General features: G+C 38.9%; 1 protein-coding gene across 1 annotated transcript in view; it reads right to left on the bottom strand.

Annotated features, from left to right (window-relative positions):
* cubn (cubilin (intrinsic factor-cobalamin receptor)) overlaps positions 1–17,916 on the bottom strand; it is a 78,955-nt gene that overhangs the window by 11,057 nt on the left and 49,982 nt on the right. Inside the window, exons 39-55 of the mRNA XM_085286227.1 lie at positions 17,415–17,607; positions 16,168–16,365; positions 14,893–15,039; positions 14,015–14,205; positions 12,486–12,654; positions 11,268–11,442; positions 10,756–10,934; positions 10,119–10,328; positions 8,300–8,440; positions 7,020–7,204; positions 6,589–6,760; positions 4,997–5,200; positions 4,045–4,194; positions 3,787–3,908; positions 3,006–3,231; positions 2,425–2,612; positions 439–595 (exon numbers count right to left, since the gene is read on the bottom strand). Of these exons, the coding sequence (XP_085142353.1) occupies positions 439–595; positions 2,425–2,612; positions 3,006–3,231; positions 3,787–3,908; positions 4,045–4,194; positions 4,997–5,200; positions 6,589–6,760; positions 7,020–7,204; positions 8,300–8,440; positions 10,119–10,328; positions 10,756–10,934; positions 11,268–11,442; positions 12,486–12,654; positions 14,015–14,205; positions 14,893–15,039; positions 16,168–16,365; positions 17,415–17,607 (3,007 nt within the window). The remainder of the gene's footprint in view (positions 1–438; positions 596–2,424; positions 2,613–3,005; positions 3,232–3,786; positions 3,909–4,044; positions 4,195–4,996; positions 5,201–6,588; positions 6,761–7,019; positions 7,205–8,299; positions 8,441–10,118; positions 10,329–10,755; positions 10,935–11,267; positions 11,443–12,485; positions 12,655–14,014; positions 14,206–14,892; positions 15,040–16,167; positions 16,366–17,414; positions 17,608–17,916) is intronic.

Below are 17,916 nucleotides of genomic sequence, written 5' to 3' on the forward strand. Positions count from 1 at the left end.
GACACACATTTCAATACAAGAACAGTCAAAGTAATAAGTAATATCACAAAGTAACCACCTCCTATCACCTGTTTTAATTCACTTTTTATATAAATAAATAAGTCTAAATAAATATGTGACTGTACATTTTTCTGAATTTCTGTTATTACTGTAGCCCACCTGCAGCACCTTTGTGGTCCACCAGCTCACATTTGGGTCACTGTTCTAAAGGCTTAACTGAGAATCTGCAACGGCTTCCAAATGGGCAAACATGGAATTACTGGGTCTTCCCAGAGATAAAATGGCATTTACATAGCAATAGTAACATTTCTCTACCTTCATATTAGAAAAGATTAATTCTAAACTTATTTAGAAGAGGAAAATTCACCAAAGTGTGTGATATAATAGCCATTACAGCAAAGCTTTAACATGAAATTGTACTGGCTGTCTGGTTCTTACTGGTGTTGAAGGAGGCTGAGAAACCTTTGCCAGGGGCTCCAGTGGACTGGAATCGGCTCGTGATGATGTTATTTGGAGCAACTATGGACCCTGGAGCCACAGAGCCACAGCCTGTAGACAGCAGAGCCTCACTAATTTGACTGTGACCTGACCACACCTGCAGAAACATGCACAGTTTTAATCAGGTCCTGTTATGATACCATTCTGCAGCCAATTTTATTTGAAAACAAAAAGGTTATTGGGAAAAAAATCAAAGCTAATGTTCTAATTTCTGCAGTCAAAGGTCAGAAAGCAAATATACTTGATTAAAAAAGGAGGAGAAAGAAGCTAAAAAATGTTTTGTTTTGTTTTTTAAAACATACTACTAATTTGACTTACAAAATAATGTTGGGTCTACACATAACTGCAGATATAGCCTATTTTCATTAAATGACTGTATTCCATGCATTTTCTTGGCAACCGGTTAAACAAGAATAATGCATTCAGTGATTTATCCTTTGGCCACTAGTATACTCAGTCTTAGACAGAGATTTGATGATTTTAACCTTCTTTTTGTAATTCAACTAATTCATAGTAATGTTGTCTAATGATTTGAAATATGACACATAAGCCAAAAATAAATGAAAATGAATAGGCATCGTAGTTAGCTCTGTTAGCTCAAAGTAAGATGGATCTGAGTTTGCCTCCACCACCTGGGCAGGGCCTTTCTGTGTGGAGTTTGCATGTTACCCCCATGTCTGTGTGGGACCTCTCCAGGCAGTCTGGATTCCTCTTTCAGGCCAAAGACATTCAGTTAGTGGGGTTAGGTTAATTGGTGATTCTAAATTGCCCATCGGTGTGAATATGAGTATGAATGCTGTCATTCTTTTTGTGTTAGCCCTGCATCAGACTGACACTCTCAGGGTGTTCCCTGCCTTCCACCCTATGGTAGCTGGGATAGCCACCAGTCTCCCTGTGACCCTGATAAGTGGAAAAGGATGAAGGGATAAAAATGAAAACAAGAAATCACAAATTTCTAGTTGCGCTGCTTCTATTCGTCTTCTTTTCCCTGCAATAAACGACCGCTGCTGGTGGGGCTCAGAGAGCTTTCTCTGCATGCAACTGGTGGTGGTCAGAGGGCCCGGTGGCGCCAGTGTCCGGCAGCCTCGCCTCTGTCAGTGCGCCCCAGGGTGGCTGTGGCTACAATGTAGCTGTCATCACCAGTGTGTGAATGTGTGTGTGAATGTGTGTGTGAATGTGTGTGTGAATGTGTGTGTGACTGGTTGTGTAAAGCGCTTTGGGGTCCTTAGGGACTAGAAAAGCGCTATATAAATACAGGGCATTTTACAGGCCAAATGAAAACAAGCTAAAGTATTGCATATTTCCAGATACAAAGTGTAATAGAATAAACGGAGACAAAACAGATTATGTCTTCTGGATATTAAGATTTTATTATTTATTGTATAGTTTTCGTTTATTGAGGTTTTCTTATTATTTTTGCACTGATGATAGTAGAATAAGAGACAAAACTAAAGGAACAGTTCAGTAATAATAATAATTTAAACAAAAAAACTAAAACAAAACAAACAAATAACCAAACAAAAACACAACCTGCCCCCTTCCAAACTCTTACTGTAGCGCTGCAGCCCTTCTTGACACAACCCATAAGGGACTTGTGTCTGACATGGAAGTAATAATAATAATGCATATAATAATAATAATTTTATTAATATTATTACCTATATGAAGGACACATTACTCAGTGGCACCACAGTTTACATATTCGCCTAATACATGAAAGACACAAATCCCTTTTCGGTTGAATTCTGGAATTCAACCTAAAAGGAATAAAAATCTGCCAAAACAAAAATACGAAGAGAAATATTTTTGATATGAATATGAAGAAGAAGATTCAATAGCAATTTGATTATCCCTGCCCTAAATTAAAGCTATATTTGAAATGAAAAAAGGGGGAAAAAATCTACTGCAAGGTGCAAGTGCTTATACCTTGATATAGCTGCTCTCACAGGTCCCGCCGCTGTCTGGAATTTCAAAATCACTGCTGAAGCTCATCTCAAGGTGATTTCCGTCATGGGCAATTATTTTCCAGGTACACTCCACATTGGCTGGGAAGTTCTGGGGATAGTTTGGAGACTTGATTGTTCCTGCATCAGCATGGATCACCCCTCCACATCCTGGCAGTAAAAAAAAATATGTGAGTACATGAGCACAAAGTGTATGTAAGACATTAAATAACTCAGAGGTCGTCCCATAGCTCTTCCGCGTATGAATAACCATACACTGAATACTCAGGAAAATATTTGTACACAAGGCTGAAAACCAATACTGAACAGTTATGACCTTCTGACATGTTGGATATAAAAAAATAATCTAACTCAGTGTTCAAAGTGACAGCATCATACTGTATCATATTGTATTTAATCCTACATATTCAACTATGTCTTAGTTTAGCTTCACTGAATTTAACTCAGATGTGAGATCCTGATAATACAATTGGAGTAAACATGGAATAGGCAACTGCAAAAAAGAAAATGAATAAAATGTTTAATTAGGCAGTGTAGACCCACCTGAAGAATCAGAAGACCAGGAGGCCAAAAATCCTCCTTTGGACACACTATGATCAGCCAGGAAAACTATAGCCAGTTTGTTGGATCCTGACTGGATGGTTCCTGGGGAGGTGGTACCACAGTACTGACCAATAATGGGAGAACCTGGGGATCCTCCATTGAAGATGGTGAGAGAATCCCAGCCACATGTGTTGTGGGACTCCAAGTTAAAGTAGGTGAAGGTTAGCTGCAGCATGGAAGAGAAATGGATATCAAGAAATTTGAAAAGTATAAGAGCACTTCATCTTGGACAATAAATTAACGTCTTGTACAGTCTTAACTTAAATACCTCATAGTACTGTATCACCCCGGTAGATTTGGGAGACAGACACCCTCTCTGCTTTTAAGATTACACTTAAAACTTTGCTTGTTGATAAAGCATATAGTTAGGGCTGGATCAGTTGAGACTGAATCCTCCCTTAGTTTTGCTACAAAAGACTTAGGTTGCTGGGACTTCCCATGATGCACTGAGCGCTTCTCTTTCTCTCACCCCTTCTCACTCAGCATGTGTTTGTACACCTCTCTGCATTTAATATGATTATTAATCAATCTCTGGCTCTCTTTCACTGCATGTTTTTCTCCTGTCTTACGCCCCTCCCTGAGCCTGGTTCTGCTGGAGGTTTCTTCCTGTTAAAAGGGAGTCTTTCCACTGTCGCTAAAGTGCTCGCTTATAGGGGGCATTCAATTGTACACTGTAGTCCACATAGTTGTTTTAATGTAGCAAGCCACTGTGCACACTTACTGTAATAGTGTGGCCCTCTGGAGCCTCAAGCAGCCAAGCACAGCGACTGGGGCTTGGATAGAGGTTAGGGTAACCAGGACTGGCTAACACCCCACCGTCACCTGTCTGCCAGCCTCCACATTCTAAGAGAAAAAAGAGAGAATGATGCATCAAAGGACAATCTTCATCTGCTACTTGATTGCTACATTAGCTAAATACTAGTCTCAAATTCAAAGAAATAGTGGCATAGGATAACTAAGGTATTAGTGTGAGTCGTACCGGAAAACAAGTACTTAGCCTTGAAACCCAAGTCTCCGTTGGAGTTGTCTGTCTGGAAATGGACCCAGAGTTCTGGGGTAAAGACCACAATAGGAAGTACAAGAGCTGTCTGGCCACAAAACTTGCCCAGCAGCTCTCCACTTGAGTCACCTGCAAAAGGTGAGACATTAGATTAGAAAGGACTAGACTAGATTTCATATACTTTTTCTTCCACTCTTGAACACACAACACAGATACATTGAGTTTTTAGTTTGTTTTTTTTATCTGCTACAATAATAATAATAATATCATAATGCAAAGATTTATTTTGAAATCATAACGAAACCTGGAAACTCACAGCTGCATAATTTATTCACAAAAGAAACAAAAACTTTACTTTTGAGGTGGTGCCGGCAATTTTGCCTGGCCTAATCTATTTCAAATGGCAGTAATGGTTAATTAAAAAATACATAAATAAAAATGCTCTCTTACTAAATTCTATTTGTGTTACAACCAACTAGCTGTCTGCTAAGGCTTGGATCATTTCTTATAGCAATTTGCCAAATTGACTCTTTTAATAACGGCAGCACAGTGGTGTGGTGGTTAGCACTGTTAGCACCTCGCAGGTAGAAAGTAGCGAGTTCTACTCCACCGTCTGACCGGGGCCTTTCTGTGTGGAGCTTGCATGTTCTCCCTACATTTGCGTGGGTTTTCTCCGTGTACTCTGGCTTCCTCCCACAGTTTGAAGACATGCAATTAATGGGGTTAAGTGTGAATAATTGTCTGTCTCTGTGTGCTAGCCCTATGTCAGACAGGTGACCTGTCCGATGTGTACCCTGCTTCACGCCCTATGGTAGCTTGTAATAAGCTCAAGCCTCCAAGCTTATGTAATTAAAATAAAAATGCAGCTATAGACTTCATTGCACACATAATTTATACGTCATATTGGTCTGGTATCCTACTTAGGACTTACCTAAGCGGAACTGGAGATAGTCTGCTTCACAGGTTTGATGGTCCTCCAGGTGCAAGTCTTCTATCAACACCACAATAGAGGAGTTGATGTGCTGTGGGTTCTGAATCAGCCACTCACAGTTGATGTTGTTGCTGTAGTTGGACACCAGGTAGCCAGGAGAAGTGAAGTTGCCACCATCAGGGTTATTCAGGATACCGCCACATTCTAGCAAAATACAGATTAAAATAGCAGATTAGAGTAAATGTTAGAACACAATACGGAACAGCACTTCATTAAAACACAATGAAGTGTAGGTGGTTGAGACTATATCGACTGACCTGTTACTGATTGGAAATGATACCAATTAATAATTATTAGTAATTAATACTAAGGTACAGACAGGACAGGCAATTGGACAGAGTAATTGGACTCTTCAGCAATTACAAAAACATCATCCTCCAATAAGGAATAATCTTGTATGACTTTCAGCTTTCTTTGGGTTCCAAAAGTCTTTTTTGTGGTTAAAGAGGTGTGGTTACCTGCTCGTTCCTTTTATCTTTCCCGGCCTATCCACTTGCAGCTCATTACTCACCAGCTGACATACATAACACATCCTTCCTCACTCTGATTGCAAGTCATTTGACTAGCTAAGATCTACAGTCGCTCAGGCTTCCTAATAGTAGATTATGGTTCTTGCATTTTTCAGTTGGGCCTCTTATTCTCTCTGCTCAGATCCACCGCACGTGCACATGCTCCCTGGATTTACCTGCTGGATCAAAACAGCCTGTCCTGAGATCAGATACAAACTGTGCTTTGTGTGGAAACAGAGCTAGCTAGCATTAACAAAAAGATCTGCTTCAGTTATCATTGTAACAGAGTTTTCTGTTACTAACCACCTTGCCCAACATGTGTGATGTAGATAAGAAGATGGAATCCAGTTTTCTTCAGAAATATCTTCACAGGAGAGCCATTGCAAACATGTATCCATAGTAATGATATAACAGAGTATGAAATGTTTCAAATATTTTAATCCACATAACACTGACAGGGAAGATTTTTCTGCAGACTAATTAATTCTTGTTTTGAGAAATTATGTAGAATTTGCTAAAAAAAATAAAAATAAAATACAGTTTTTGTGTAGCGATGTCTTTTCATAGTGAGTCATTGCTTCTCTTGGTAAAGGAATGTTTTAAAACAACCCTCTGCCAGGTAGCATTATCAGCTAATAGAAAGTCATTTTTGGCACCATCTTCCAATAGAAATTAAATTGGACCATTTGAAAGAAGACGTATTAACACCTGTCATCATATTCTCTACCGACCACTTTATACTGGTCAGAGCACAAGCCACTGGGGGATCTAAAAATTGCTACACCAAGACCTCTGATTTAGACAATACAACATGAAACTGCAGCAGAATAGTTTTTGATGACAGAATGATGTTTTTGATATCTTACATCCCTGCATTAATAATACTAAATCATGTATACGTGTGGTTTCCTGCATTAACGTGTTTAAGAAACTGCCATGGATACATGGCTATTATGGTTAAAGCAATGTGAATTATATTTTTCTGTAGATAATATTTTAGTTTTGCACGCAGGAGAATCTAACCTGCAGGTTCATCAGAGGAATACGTAGCCAAGAATCCACCACTGGACACCGACGCATCAGTGCGGAACTCAACAGCCATGGTGTTGCCAGAGGACCGCACCTGAGTTCCAGCCGGTACTGTACCACAGAACCGTTGTAGGTGAGGGGCATCGACTGCCAATCCGTTCATTACCTGGAGGACATAGAGTTATGCTTGATATGCAATTTTTCTTGCATGCTCATCAAAAAGGTAATAAACTATATTTCAGTATTTTCAATTTCACAAAAAAAATTACACAGATAAACATTTGTGGAAATTTTGATTTTTTTAATTTCATTTTTCAAGGGTTCTAGATGCTATCAGAGATTCCACAGCATGAAAGGGGAATTAATTTGATTTGTGGTTCGAGTCAAGTGAAAGGGATGACGACTACTGGCAGAAAGGGACTCACATCAACATAGTCAAATACGCAGTATGTATCAGAACCTTCCAGTCTCAGGTCACTGATGGTGAGGGTAACCTTGCGGCCTGGTGACACTACCAGCTCCCAGCGACACACTCGGCTGTGGGGATATAAGTTGGGGTAATTGGGAGAGGAGATAGTTCCTGAGGGAGCATTCAGTTCACCTCCACATTCTGTGGGAAAAGAAAAAAGAGAGAGATTCAGCATAACAAATAATGTTGTAAATTAATTTCATGTATTTCTGTAAACCAAAAACTAAATTAAGCATTTAACCCGATCTGTCTGTTCATCAGATATCTCCACAACCCATCATTGCCACTGAGTTAGACTGGCTTTCAGTTTGAGGTCGCTAGAATGAAGAGTGGCTTAATTTTTTTTGTCTCCTTTTGTTGCTTGGAAACAAAATCAAAAGGCACTGTAATGAGGCAGATAATCAACCAGCCTGTTTCTCCTGTTATCCAGTTTTTCTTTTTGCATTTGTTCGAAGTCGCAATTTCCAGGTTCCCTTTATGTCACTGTTTGTAGGTCAACGTGTTTTATCTCCATCTTCATGTGAATCCCTTTGTTATTTGGTTTATTATGAAAAAATGCTGTTTTCTTAAATGACTGACACTTTACAAATAAGATAAATTAAACATTGCAGTGATTATTATCATCAGTATATTATTATATAATACACTGAACTTTATTACTTGAGAACAGAAACAGAAATGTAAGAAAAGAACTGTCAGATCTTACATATTGATGAACAGGATCTAAAGCTTGGACTTTAGCATCTCTGTGTGATAAAAACATTTGTATTGATTCTTCTTTTACAGGTCATTAAAAAAATTAGAATATAAACAGCTTATTAACTTTATGTTTTGTGTTTTCTCCATAATATTGTAACATACAGTGTAATGGTTTGTTAATATGCAGGACTATATCTGGCTTATTTATGACCTTTTGCTGACTGAAGAGCTGTCAAATACACAAATATGAAAGTATGAGAGCAAGTTCTAATAATGTTGACAACGTTTTCTATCAAATGCTTTAACATACATATGTCAATTTTTTATTGTACGATTTGGTTCTCATCCATGCAGTCATTCAAAATGAAAAGGAAAAAAACTGAACCTAATGAAACAACAGTTACCCACAAAAACAGGTCTCTATGATAATTATGACTATCGTGGTGATATTACTCAAAGATTTACTTCATGTGTAAATATGACGTACCATAATGATCATCCAGCAACTATTCCTTGTACTTTTCAAAATGTACCCACCTTCAACACTTGCTTCAAAGAACAGACGGAAGCCAGCTGCATTTCCACTGGTGTCACTGACAAACCGGACATAAGCAAAACTGTCAGACGTCTCCATGGGAGCAGGAAGGTTATTGCCACAATGTCGGCCCAGTGGGCGGCCTAAACAAACATTAGAAAGGATGCAGGAATATCTTGATCACCCCACTGTCTCAACATGAAACACAGACACATGTGTTGGGTGTAATTTACTTTCCTAAGTTCAAAACTGTTGGGACTATTGGGATAGAATGCAATTATTTGCAAATCTTATGAACAATCACAATAGAACATTTAAAACACATCAAACATTTTAACTGACAAAAATCTACCATTTAAGAAAAACATTAGCTAATTTTAAACTGAGAGCAAAACTTCTCAAACGAATTGAGATGGGGCCATGTTTACCATTATGTAGGATCCCCTCTCCCTTTAAAAGGTGGCTGTACTTTTGGAAGAGGACCGCTATAACATTTTACTGTCTTACACTGCAAAGCAGTTGTAACAGATTTAGTATGCATTATGCACGTTAGCATTGTCTTACCGAAATCTGCAAGGCCTTCACTGAAAAAAAGCATCATTTGGATGGGAGCCTATACCATTCTACTTTTTCCTATTATATACCTTTTAGCATAGATGGCACATTTCCAGATGTACAATCTGCCAATTCCATAGGTACTACTGTATCCCTTTACTATCAGAAATGTGAAGTTTGAACTGAGCACTGATAACAAGCCAGGTGGCCCTTCTTTTTGTCCAGAGGATCCGTAGTCCATGTTTCCCAAAAACCCATCAAACTTTAATTTGCATAATCCTAGAACAGTTTTACACTGTTCCTCAGTCCATTTTAAGTCAGCATTGGCCCAGAGAAAACTGTGAGCAAGCACTTTGGCGACAGTGGGAAGGAAAAACTCCCTTTTAACAGCAGAAGCAGGCTCAAAGTAAAACAAACACACATAAAAAGAACAAAACAAAACTCTGTCACAATTTAAAGCTAGGGGGGGGTCAAAATTTTGTTGCGTTGCGTCAGTCTAATTGCGTAGGTCCTAATTTGAAGAGGCAGACTGTATATAAGTTTAGGTGCAGCAATCGCAAAGGCCCAGTCTACTCTGTGTTTCAGTCAGAAGCAACTTATCAGCTGACCTAAGAGTTCTATTTGGAGTATTTTTAGTTAAAAGATCAGAGTGGTATGAAAGAGATAATCATTTAGAGACTTAAAAACAAGCTCTAAAGTCTTAAAATCAATTCTATAACGTACAGGAACCCAGTGTAAACGAGCCAAGATGGGGGCCTGTCAAAAGTCAGGCCTCGGCCTTCTGAACAAGCTGAAGATGAAAGAGCAGAGCCTGACTGATTCCAAAATAAAGACTATTAATCAAGCCTGTATGAAGTAAATGCAAGAATCACTTTCTCAAAGTCAGCAGATAACAAAATACTTTTAGTGTTTGCAACGGCCCTGAGCTTTTACAACAGAAGTTATTTGTTTCTCAAATGAAAAACTGCCATTGAAGTACTGTGCTAGTACTTTTCGTAAAATAATATATATTTACTGGAACAAACACCTTAGTTCAAACATTTGACATGTTTTTAGGGGTTTGTTTGGTTTTTTACACAGCATCCCAACGTTTTCATAATTTGGGTTATAAAGTCAAATCAGATAAATACATTTACTTAAGAAAAAGAACTGAGAAGGAAGTCCAGTTTTAGAAAGTTGCGGACAGAAAAGATTTCAACACAATAGACATTGTGATGGTGTAGAGAATGTATCTTGTTGGGTTTTTTTTATTACTTATGTTTTTACCTGAGGCGTTGTACTCTCTGATCTCCACATAGTCAGCAGAGCATCCATCAGTATTCTGCAAGCTGAAATTCCCATAGCTAAGAGTGAGGTAGTGTCCTGTGGGTCCCTCCAGGTACCACTCACAACTGGAGCTATCAGGATAGTTGGAGCCTGGGAAGCCTGGGCTGTAGATCACACCCCTCTGACCTATGTAGGTGCCTCCACATGTTGCTGTGAGGAATTTGAGTTACAGAATCAGAACAGAGCTTTGAAATAGGTCATTGTGGTTTTCTATCACCACTCTGCTACATAGTCAAAATCTCAAAGGTTACATCTCTTTAATCAATGTTTTAATGTGAATTTCAAATGGCATACAGTATTTTAAGACATAAACAAACAGCTAGTCCAGTAATGCTTTGATACTGGCACAATTTCCCATAACTTTCGGTCTGTATGCCACAAGAATGCCGCCTCTCAAGGCACCTTACAACCAGACCTAGATAAAGACAATTTTATTGCTAGTTGATCAAAAAATTGCCACGCCAGTCTTATGATGAGACCATCAGCTAACTGGTTTACAACTTCCAATCTAGACATTAATGAGGGAAGAACAGACACAGTCATGAGTTTCAGACTGCATGACCATGATATTCTTTACCTATGGAGTATTTTGCTTTGAATCCTTGGTGCGTGACGCTGGCGTCAGTACGAAACCTAAGCCACATGGAGGAACCTGTCGAATGTTGAGTAGATGGTCGGGTGTTGCCACAAAGACGGGAAATGATGTTATTGTTGGATGTTGAGCCATCACGCAGCTCCAAGTAGTCGTACATACAGCTGTTGAATAAATGGACAAAAACATGTTGTAAGCCCTGAAACTTGGGGCACGAATAAACGTGAAAGTGTTTTCAACTCTTCTAAAGTGAAAGAGTTTCTAGATAGAGTTTACATATTGTGTTCTTCAAACACTAATAACACCACCAACCAATTTAGTAAGATTGTAATGTTTGTTTGTTCTTTAGTTTAGTTTCTTTTGTAAAAACATAGATAGGCTAAAATGTATTTACCAATAATCTTGGGATGAAACTCAATAAAATGACAAAAATTACTATATTTATGTGGTAATAAGAAGCTATAAATACAACAAGAGAAGAGAAAGTAAAGGTGTACCTGGATGTGGGTTCAATGTAGAACTGATCCTCAAAGTCAATCTGGACAGCTTCCCCATTGGGCACAGTAATTACCCAGATACAGTCAATGTTCTGGGGGTAATTCTGTGGATAGTTCGGTGAAGTAATGTACCCTGGAGGATCATTATCATTCACCTCGATGAAACCTCCACAACCTGTGGAGAAATAGAAGGATCAAGATAAGAGACATGACAGGTTTTCCAACATCTACGTAAATTTGAAAAGATAATATTCTGTGGGGTTTTTTAAACCTACTTCAGAAAAAGTTTGGATACCAGGAAAATTTGTGCAAAACAAACAAAAATAAGTTAAAGATTTGCAATGGACACAGCTTGGACACAGTCAGCAAAAGCAAACTCTACCATGCAAAATATACAAAGATCCAGAAACACATCTTTTCTGTTTAGGTTATTCAAGATAGTCTGAGGTAAAGGGCCAAAATGTCCCGTGGTTTGACAAATCAAAATCAAAAACAGATTTAGGAAATTATGGGTATAATTATGGATATAATGCCAAACAATATATGCAAACTTTGGAGCAATATACTAAGACAATGATAAGCCTCATTCTATTTGTATTCTAACAGCAGAGCTCTATAGCACAAGGGTCCATTTGCTAAGCTGGCCTGCATACAGTACAGACAGCTTTATGACATTATGACCAGTATGTAACCAAAGAAAGAAAAGTATACGTTTTTTTTTTTAATTCACCCAAAAAACAATGTTTTCAACATTTAATTTATTCTTCTTTTAATTAAATATGGACTTTTAAACCATGACATTTTGTTTTATTAATATTTTACACAGCAAACATTTTTGGAAACGGGCTGAAAATTGAAAAAGAGGGACCTATTATTTTATATCCAACTCCAAAGTTTCTCCTGGGCTTTACTACAGCAGCTTTGCATGACTTAAAGTTACAAAATAACCTTTGTCTTATGCTGGGCATTAATGCAGCTCCTCAATTAATCTTCTTTCTGAACAAGATACTTTACACCCGCCCCCTTTAAGCCAACTTAGTTCCCTTTGCCTCTCGTAAGCATAAAACTGAAAACATTGTTCCTAAATTAGAGTTCTGTTGGCATCAAGTCCATGTTTCCTCCAATTTCAAAACTTGTCAACCGTGACTAAACGTTTAGAAATGATCGCTTTTGTGCACTGAAACATTTCCTGTGATAGTGATGAAGTGAAGATTCTACCTTGACTGTGGGCTTCGAATACCAGCTTAAAGCCGGAGGCCTCATTACTGGCATCGGACACAAAGTGAATAAAGAGGTGGTTGTCAGTTGTCTGGAGAACAGATGGGGGGCTTGAACCACACAGTCGTCCTCCAAGTAATGGAGAAGAGCCATCTGGACCATTCCTGAGCTGTGGAGAAAGGGAAAGATAACTGTGAATAACGATAGAAATAATTTATCAAAAGATCAGTGACTTCAGGAAGTCCAACCAGGGCTCTGAAACCAGAAAAAAAACTTTCAGGAACCTTAGTACTCCCATCTACTGTTGTTGTTGTCACTGTAAGGTTTATAAAATAAACTTAAACATAACCACAGTTTTTAAAAAACACCACAATGTATCACAGTTTCTTCTGCAAACTTTTTTATTAATCAAACGCATTAATAAAAAAGTTACTGTCATATCCAGGTGGTCCAATTCGACAGTGCACAGCAATCCAAACTGAGAATAGTTTGGAAGGATATAAATTTCCTCTTAACATGATTTATCTGTTAGTACATTAGACAAGTAGTAACATCAATACCTTGGAACATAGCCACCATCTGATGACATATGACGTTTTGCCCTATCAGGTAACTTTGATAATGTGACGTTACATATGCTTACTTGTCTGATGTTCAAAAACATGCTTCATCAAATATGAACTAAGTGGGAAAATTTTCCAACAAATAAAATTTTCCTTCAACTTTCTTGGGGTTTTATGTGACGTGTTGAGATGCTCACTTTAATAATTTACTTCAATTTACATTTGTTTCTTGCATGCTTTTGTTTCACATTTTTTCACATTGCATTGTTAGAATTGTTTGTTGGGGCGATCGTGACTCAAGAGTTGCGAGTTCGCCTTGTAATCGGAAGGTTGCCGGTTCGAGCCCCGGCTTGGACAGTCTCGGTCGTTGTGTCCTTGGGCAAGACACTTCACCCGTTGCCTACTGGTGGTGGTCAGAGGGCCCGGTGGCGCCAGTGTCCGGCAGCCTCGCCTCTGTCAGTGCGCCCCAGGGTGGCTGTGGCTACAATGTAGCTGCCATCACATGTGTGTGAATGTGTGTGAATGGGTGGATGACTGGATATGTAAAGCGCTTTGGGGTCCTTAGGGATTAAGTAAAGTGCTATATAAATACAGGCCATTTACCATTGTTTTCTGCAAAAAGAAAAAAGCAAACTTGTCAAATATAGCTAAGCCTGTTGCTTGTTTCACTTTACATCATCATGGTGGGACTTAAGTGGACAGCACATTTGATCAAACTATTCCCTGCATACTGTCCAGACTGGACTGAGACTGGATCAAACTGGATCGAGCTGGACAACACAGTCATTGATTTCTAGCACCAGTAAATGTTCATTCTTTAACAGCTTAAAACAGCTGTTAATTGCCAGTAATCACTTCAGTCTATGTGCATCCACAGGGTCAAAAATCTATTTTCTCACTTGTAGCAATGTGGATTTTTTTTTTTCACATTTTTATTTTTGTAGCTTTTGCTATCCGTATGTTTACCTCCAGGTAATCCCCTGTACTGCATCCAGTTCCAAAGCCTTGGATCTGAAAGGGGGTTTGGAAGGTGGCAGAAATTCTAAAGCCAGGTGTCACCATCACGTGCCAGCTGCAATCCAAACCTGGCCGGTAATTCTGTGGGTAATTGGGAGTGCTCATTACACCTCTGTCAACATGCAGGAGTCCACCGCAACCTATGAAAAGAAAAAGTATCACATATAATTTGTCTTACTAGTATAATTATTGTTGTAGAGTAGTGGCAGTTGTGGAGTCTGGCAGTTAATATATTGATCATGAAAAATGACCTGAAAGGAAGTGTTTCTGCCCACAACACCACAACGTATCACCGAACATTACATGGATGTTAAATCTGGATTACCAAAAACAATTCTCAAGTTAAGGGAGTTAGCAATAATTATTATATAGTATAATTATAATTTGACTTCTTGGACTGTCTTATATTCAACAAGTGTGGATTTATTTCTCATTTTCATGTCTTATATGAACTTTGGGGGTCCATCAAAAACATGTATAGAAAAGACTCGAAGGTTACAGTTACAGTAGTTTGACCTAAAAGTGTGACCAAAAACAAATGGGAGCCCATCTGTTTTAATGGGTTCACATGGACATACAGGAGAGAATGCTTCAAGCAGTTATGGTAGGTTCGCACACTGAAAGCTTGTTACAACTTACTTTATGTTGAAAGTAAATGACCTCTTTCTTCTGTCATAGCTGAGAACTGTGGACAAAAAGGACTACCACCCAATTTGCTTTTATGTCTTTTTAAGACTGAAGCGTGTAGTATTTCAGCATCTTGGTGTTTTGTTTTGATCTTATGGTTATATGTCGTGTAGTTTAGTAATTAACTGCTAATGTATCACCTTTTGAGTAGGAGGCATTAAAGCCTTGGCCACTGATGCTGCCGTCTGAGGAGAAATGGATGTACATGGAGTCTCCTGTTGAGTGAAGAGATCCTGGATGATCCCGACCACATACGTTGGCCAGCACAGGGGACTGACTGCTTGCGCCTGGGAGTAACCAAAACAAAGGACATTCTAAACTGTCCAGAAGGCCAAACAAACCAACAACAGTCAGGTGGACATATAAATGCTCTCTACAAGTCCAGGGCACTGACTTTAGGGTCTTTCATGTTATCTGGTTTAAATAAGCATCTGCAGAAAATAATTTTTACTACTTTATATAAAAGAAAGCACTGCCATGCAAATAATTTATGTTTTTTAAGTGAAATGCAGATTTCAAATCACAAGATTTGGACAGTACATACAGGCATGTATGACATCACGCAGAAAATAAAAATATTTCTGTGCCAATCATGTTTATAGTTGCACTAAATTGCACAATCAAGGTAATCCACGAGCCATCTTCACTTCAGCAATCAATGACATGTCCAGAGAAGCTCTAGCACTTCATGAAACAAGCATCTTAAGTTGGATGTTGCAACGACATCATACATTTCACAATGATCATTCCTCAAGGCAAAGACTTCTCAATTAGAAAGCTGTTGTTTTGATATATAGAATCCACACGTAAATAATGATGGGAGAATTATCAAGAGATCTATAACAATGCTGCACAGTATGTTATTAGATGCTGTCATTTGCCACAAATGAAACAAAATGAATAATATATATCATAATATAACATAACAACAGTAAAGCATCACTTGCTGAAATTTTCATAAATGCATTTTTGTGCTCTAATATTTTTTGTTTTTAAACACTTTAAGTCATTTACACATAATTTAGCCTAAAGCATAAGACACGTTGTGGAATTTAAGCTCAAAACAAAACATGTCAGTTTTGCTCTTACTAGAATATTAAGTCTGAGGCTGTGGTCTGCCTCTAAACAAGAACATGAATTTTTCAACAATTCATTTTGGGAAAGAAAGGCAGGTGCCATCACAAGTTCTGGATATGTTACTATCAGACACCAAATCTTTCTATAAGAGTCAACTTGATGGTGTTAGATTATGTCATGTTTGGGGTGGGGGAATGTCACATTGAATTTCAAAGAAAACTGTTTTTAATATCTTTAAAAGCAGGGAAAACACAAATGGTCATTTCATCAGTTGAAATTGAATGACCTTAAAAATCCATCAGCACTATTATTCCTTAATGTTGGCTTTAATTACTTACCATCTCTGACAACAACGCTATCAAAGTAGCAGGTATGGCTGTCCTCTATGTCTAAAGACAAGATAGTAAGCTCTACAGTTGAGTCTGGAGAACGTATCAACCAGGTACACTCCTGATTAGGAGGGTAGTTTTCTGGCCAGCCAGGAGAATAGAGGAAGCCAGGAGTCTCTCCTGTCATTAGCATTCCACCGCATGCACCTGGCACACATACAGAAAAACAACAAGATGAAGGTTGTATTTAACATTTCGGAAACACAGTAAGTCAGAGACCTGCGTATGATTTTGGACAGTGACTTCAGTTTTGAAAATCATATTAATAAGGTCACCAGGACTGCCTTCTATCACTAAAGAAAATATATTTCCTCACCTGACTAAGAGTCTGATAGCAGCAGTCCGGGTTCTTACATGTACACAGAAATGTGAACATCTTACCCAATACTGAAGTCACTACATTTGGAAAGAAAAGCATCTGGACTTCTTTAAGTTGCTTGAAGATGTTTCACCTCTCATCTGAGAAGCTTCTTCAGTTCTAGGGTCAAATGGTGGAGAGTCCTAGATTTAAGCTCTGTGGGAGTGTCCCACAGGAAAAAAGCAAACTTGTCGAAAATAACATTAAAGCATCTGGGAAGGGATCTATAATCTAGTTTTGAGATCCCTTCCAGACGCCTTGATGCCCACTCACACCCTGGGCCATTTCACCTCAGGAAATCACATGATAGGGTGGGGTGAGGTTTCACAATGAGCTCACCTGAAACCTTGGCTGATTGTGCCCTACACCCATCTTCACACCTTGGCTGGTGTGATTAGGTAGAGGATCATTAGGGGGTCCATTGTCCCTCTTGAGGGGACACTCCCACAGGGCTTAAATCTGGCACTCTCCACCATATGACCCTAGAAGAAGCTTCTCGGATCTTCAAACAACTTAAATCCAGATGCTTTTCTTTCCAAGCTCCTTAGACTAGGATGACCTGGATGACTGAGAACCTTCACAGTCAAGTCACTACATTGCCTTTCAGTTCAATAAATAAGCGCAAATAATTAAGCACAAATAAATAAATAAATAAATAATGCCATTGGCATTCTCTCTATTTAATTTGTTTGTCTTGTGTGTTTCCCTGCAGTATTCTCAGATATTCTACATCAGCCACAGTAAAGGTTAGGTTTTTGTTTCCTCCCAGCTATAAGTCTGCATATGGGTCATGCATGGGTTTATGTAACAGGGCTGCTGAGAAACTACTGCTTCTCACCTGGTGTGATAGTGGGTGGTGGTCCAGAGTTCTGAATAGCAGTCCATTCCAAAAGGAAACCTTTTCCTCCCAACACTGCATCTGACTTGAACTGCACAGTGACAGTGCTTCCCAAACTTCTTACAGGAGGGGGCAGATTCAAACCACAGAATGTCCCAATAGGGTAGTAATGAATACTGGGACCATCAAATATCTGCAGAGACACAAGGATTGAGAATAGAAGCTGTGGTGAGGCGTGGTCGGTGGTGCCGTGGGGACTCACCTGCACGGCATCCACAATCACGCTCGCCATGTTAAAAACACGGGGAAGCGGGATTGTTTGGTATTGTGGTGTGTTGCATGTGCAGCTGGCGGCTTGTGTGCTGCAGCCGCGGTAAATAAAAACACTCTCTGGACCCTCCGTGTCTCAGAAGGCATTAGGCAAAGCCGTAAACAGACAGCCTTTTGGGCAACTATCCTAGTCCACAATAGTTTACAATAGCTTTGGTCTGTCTCTTTTGTA

This window comes from Mchenga conophoros, linkage group LG9 (genome assembly GCF_057382185.1).
Source record: "Mchenga conophoros isolate Kocher_MC1m ecotype Shallow Benthic linkage group LG9, M_conophoros_male_GT1.1, whole genome shotgun sequence".
Lineage (NCBI taxonomy): Eukaryota > Metazoa > Chordata > Actinopteri > Cichliformes > Cichlidae > Mchenga > Mchenga conophoros.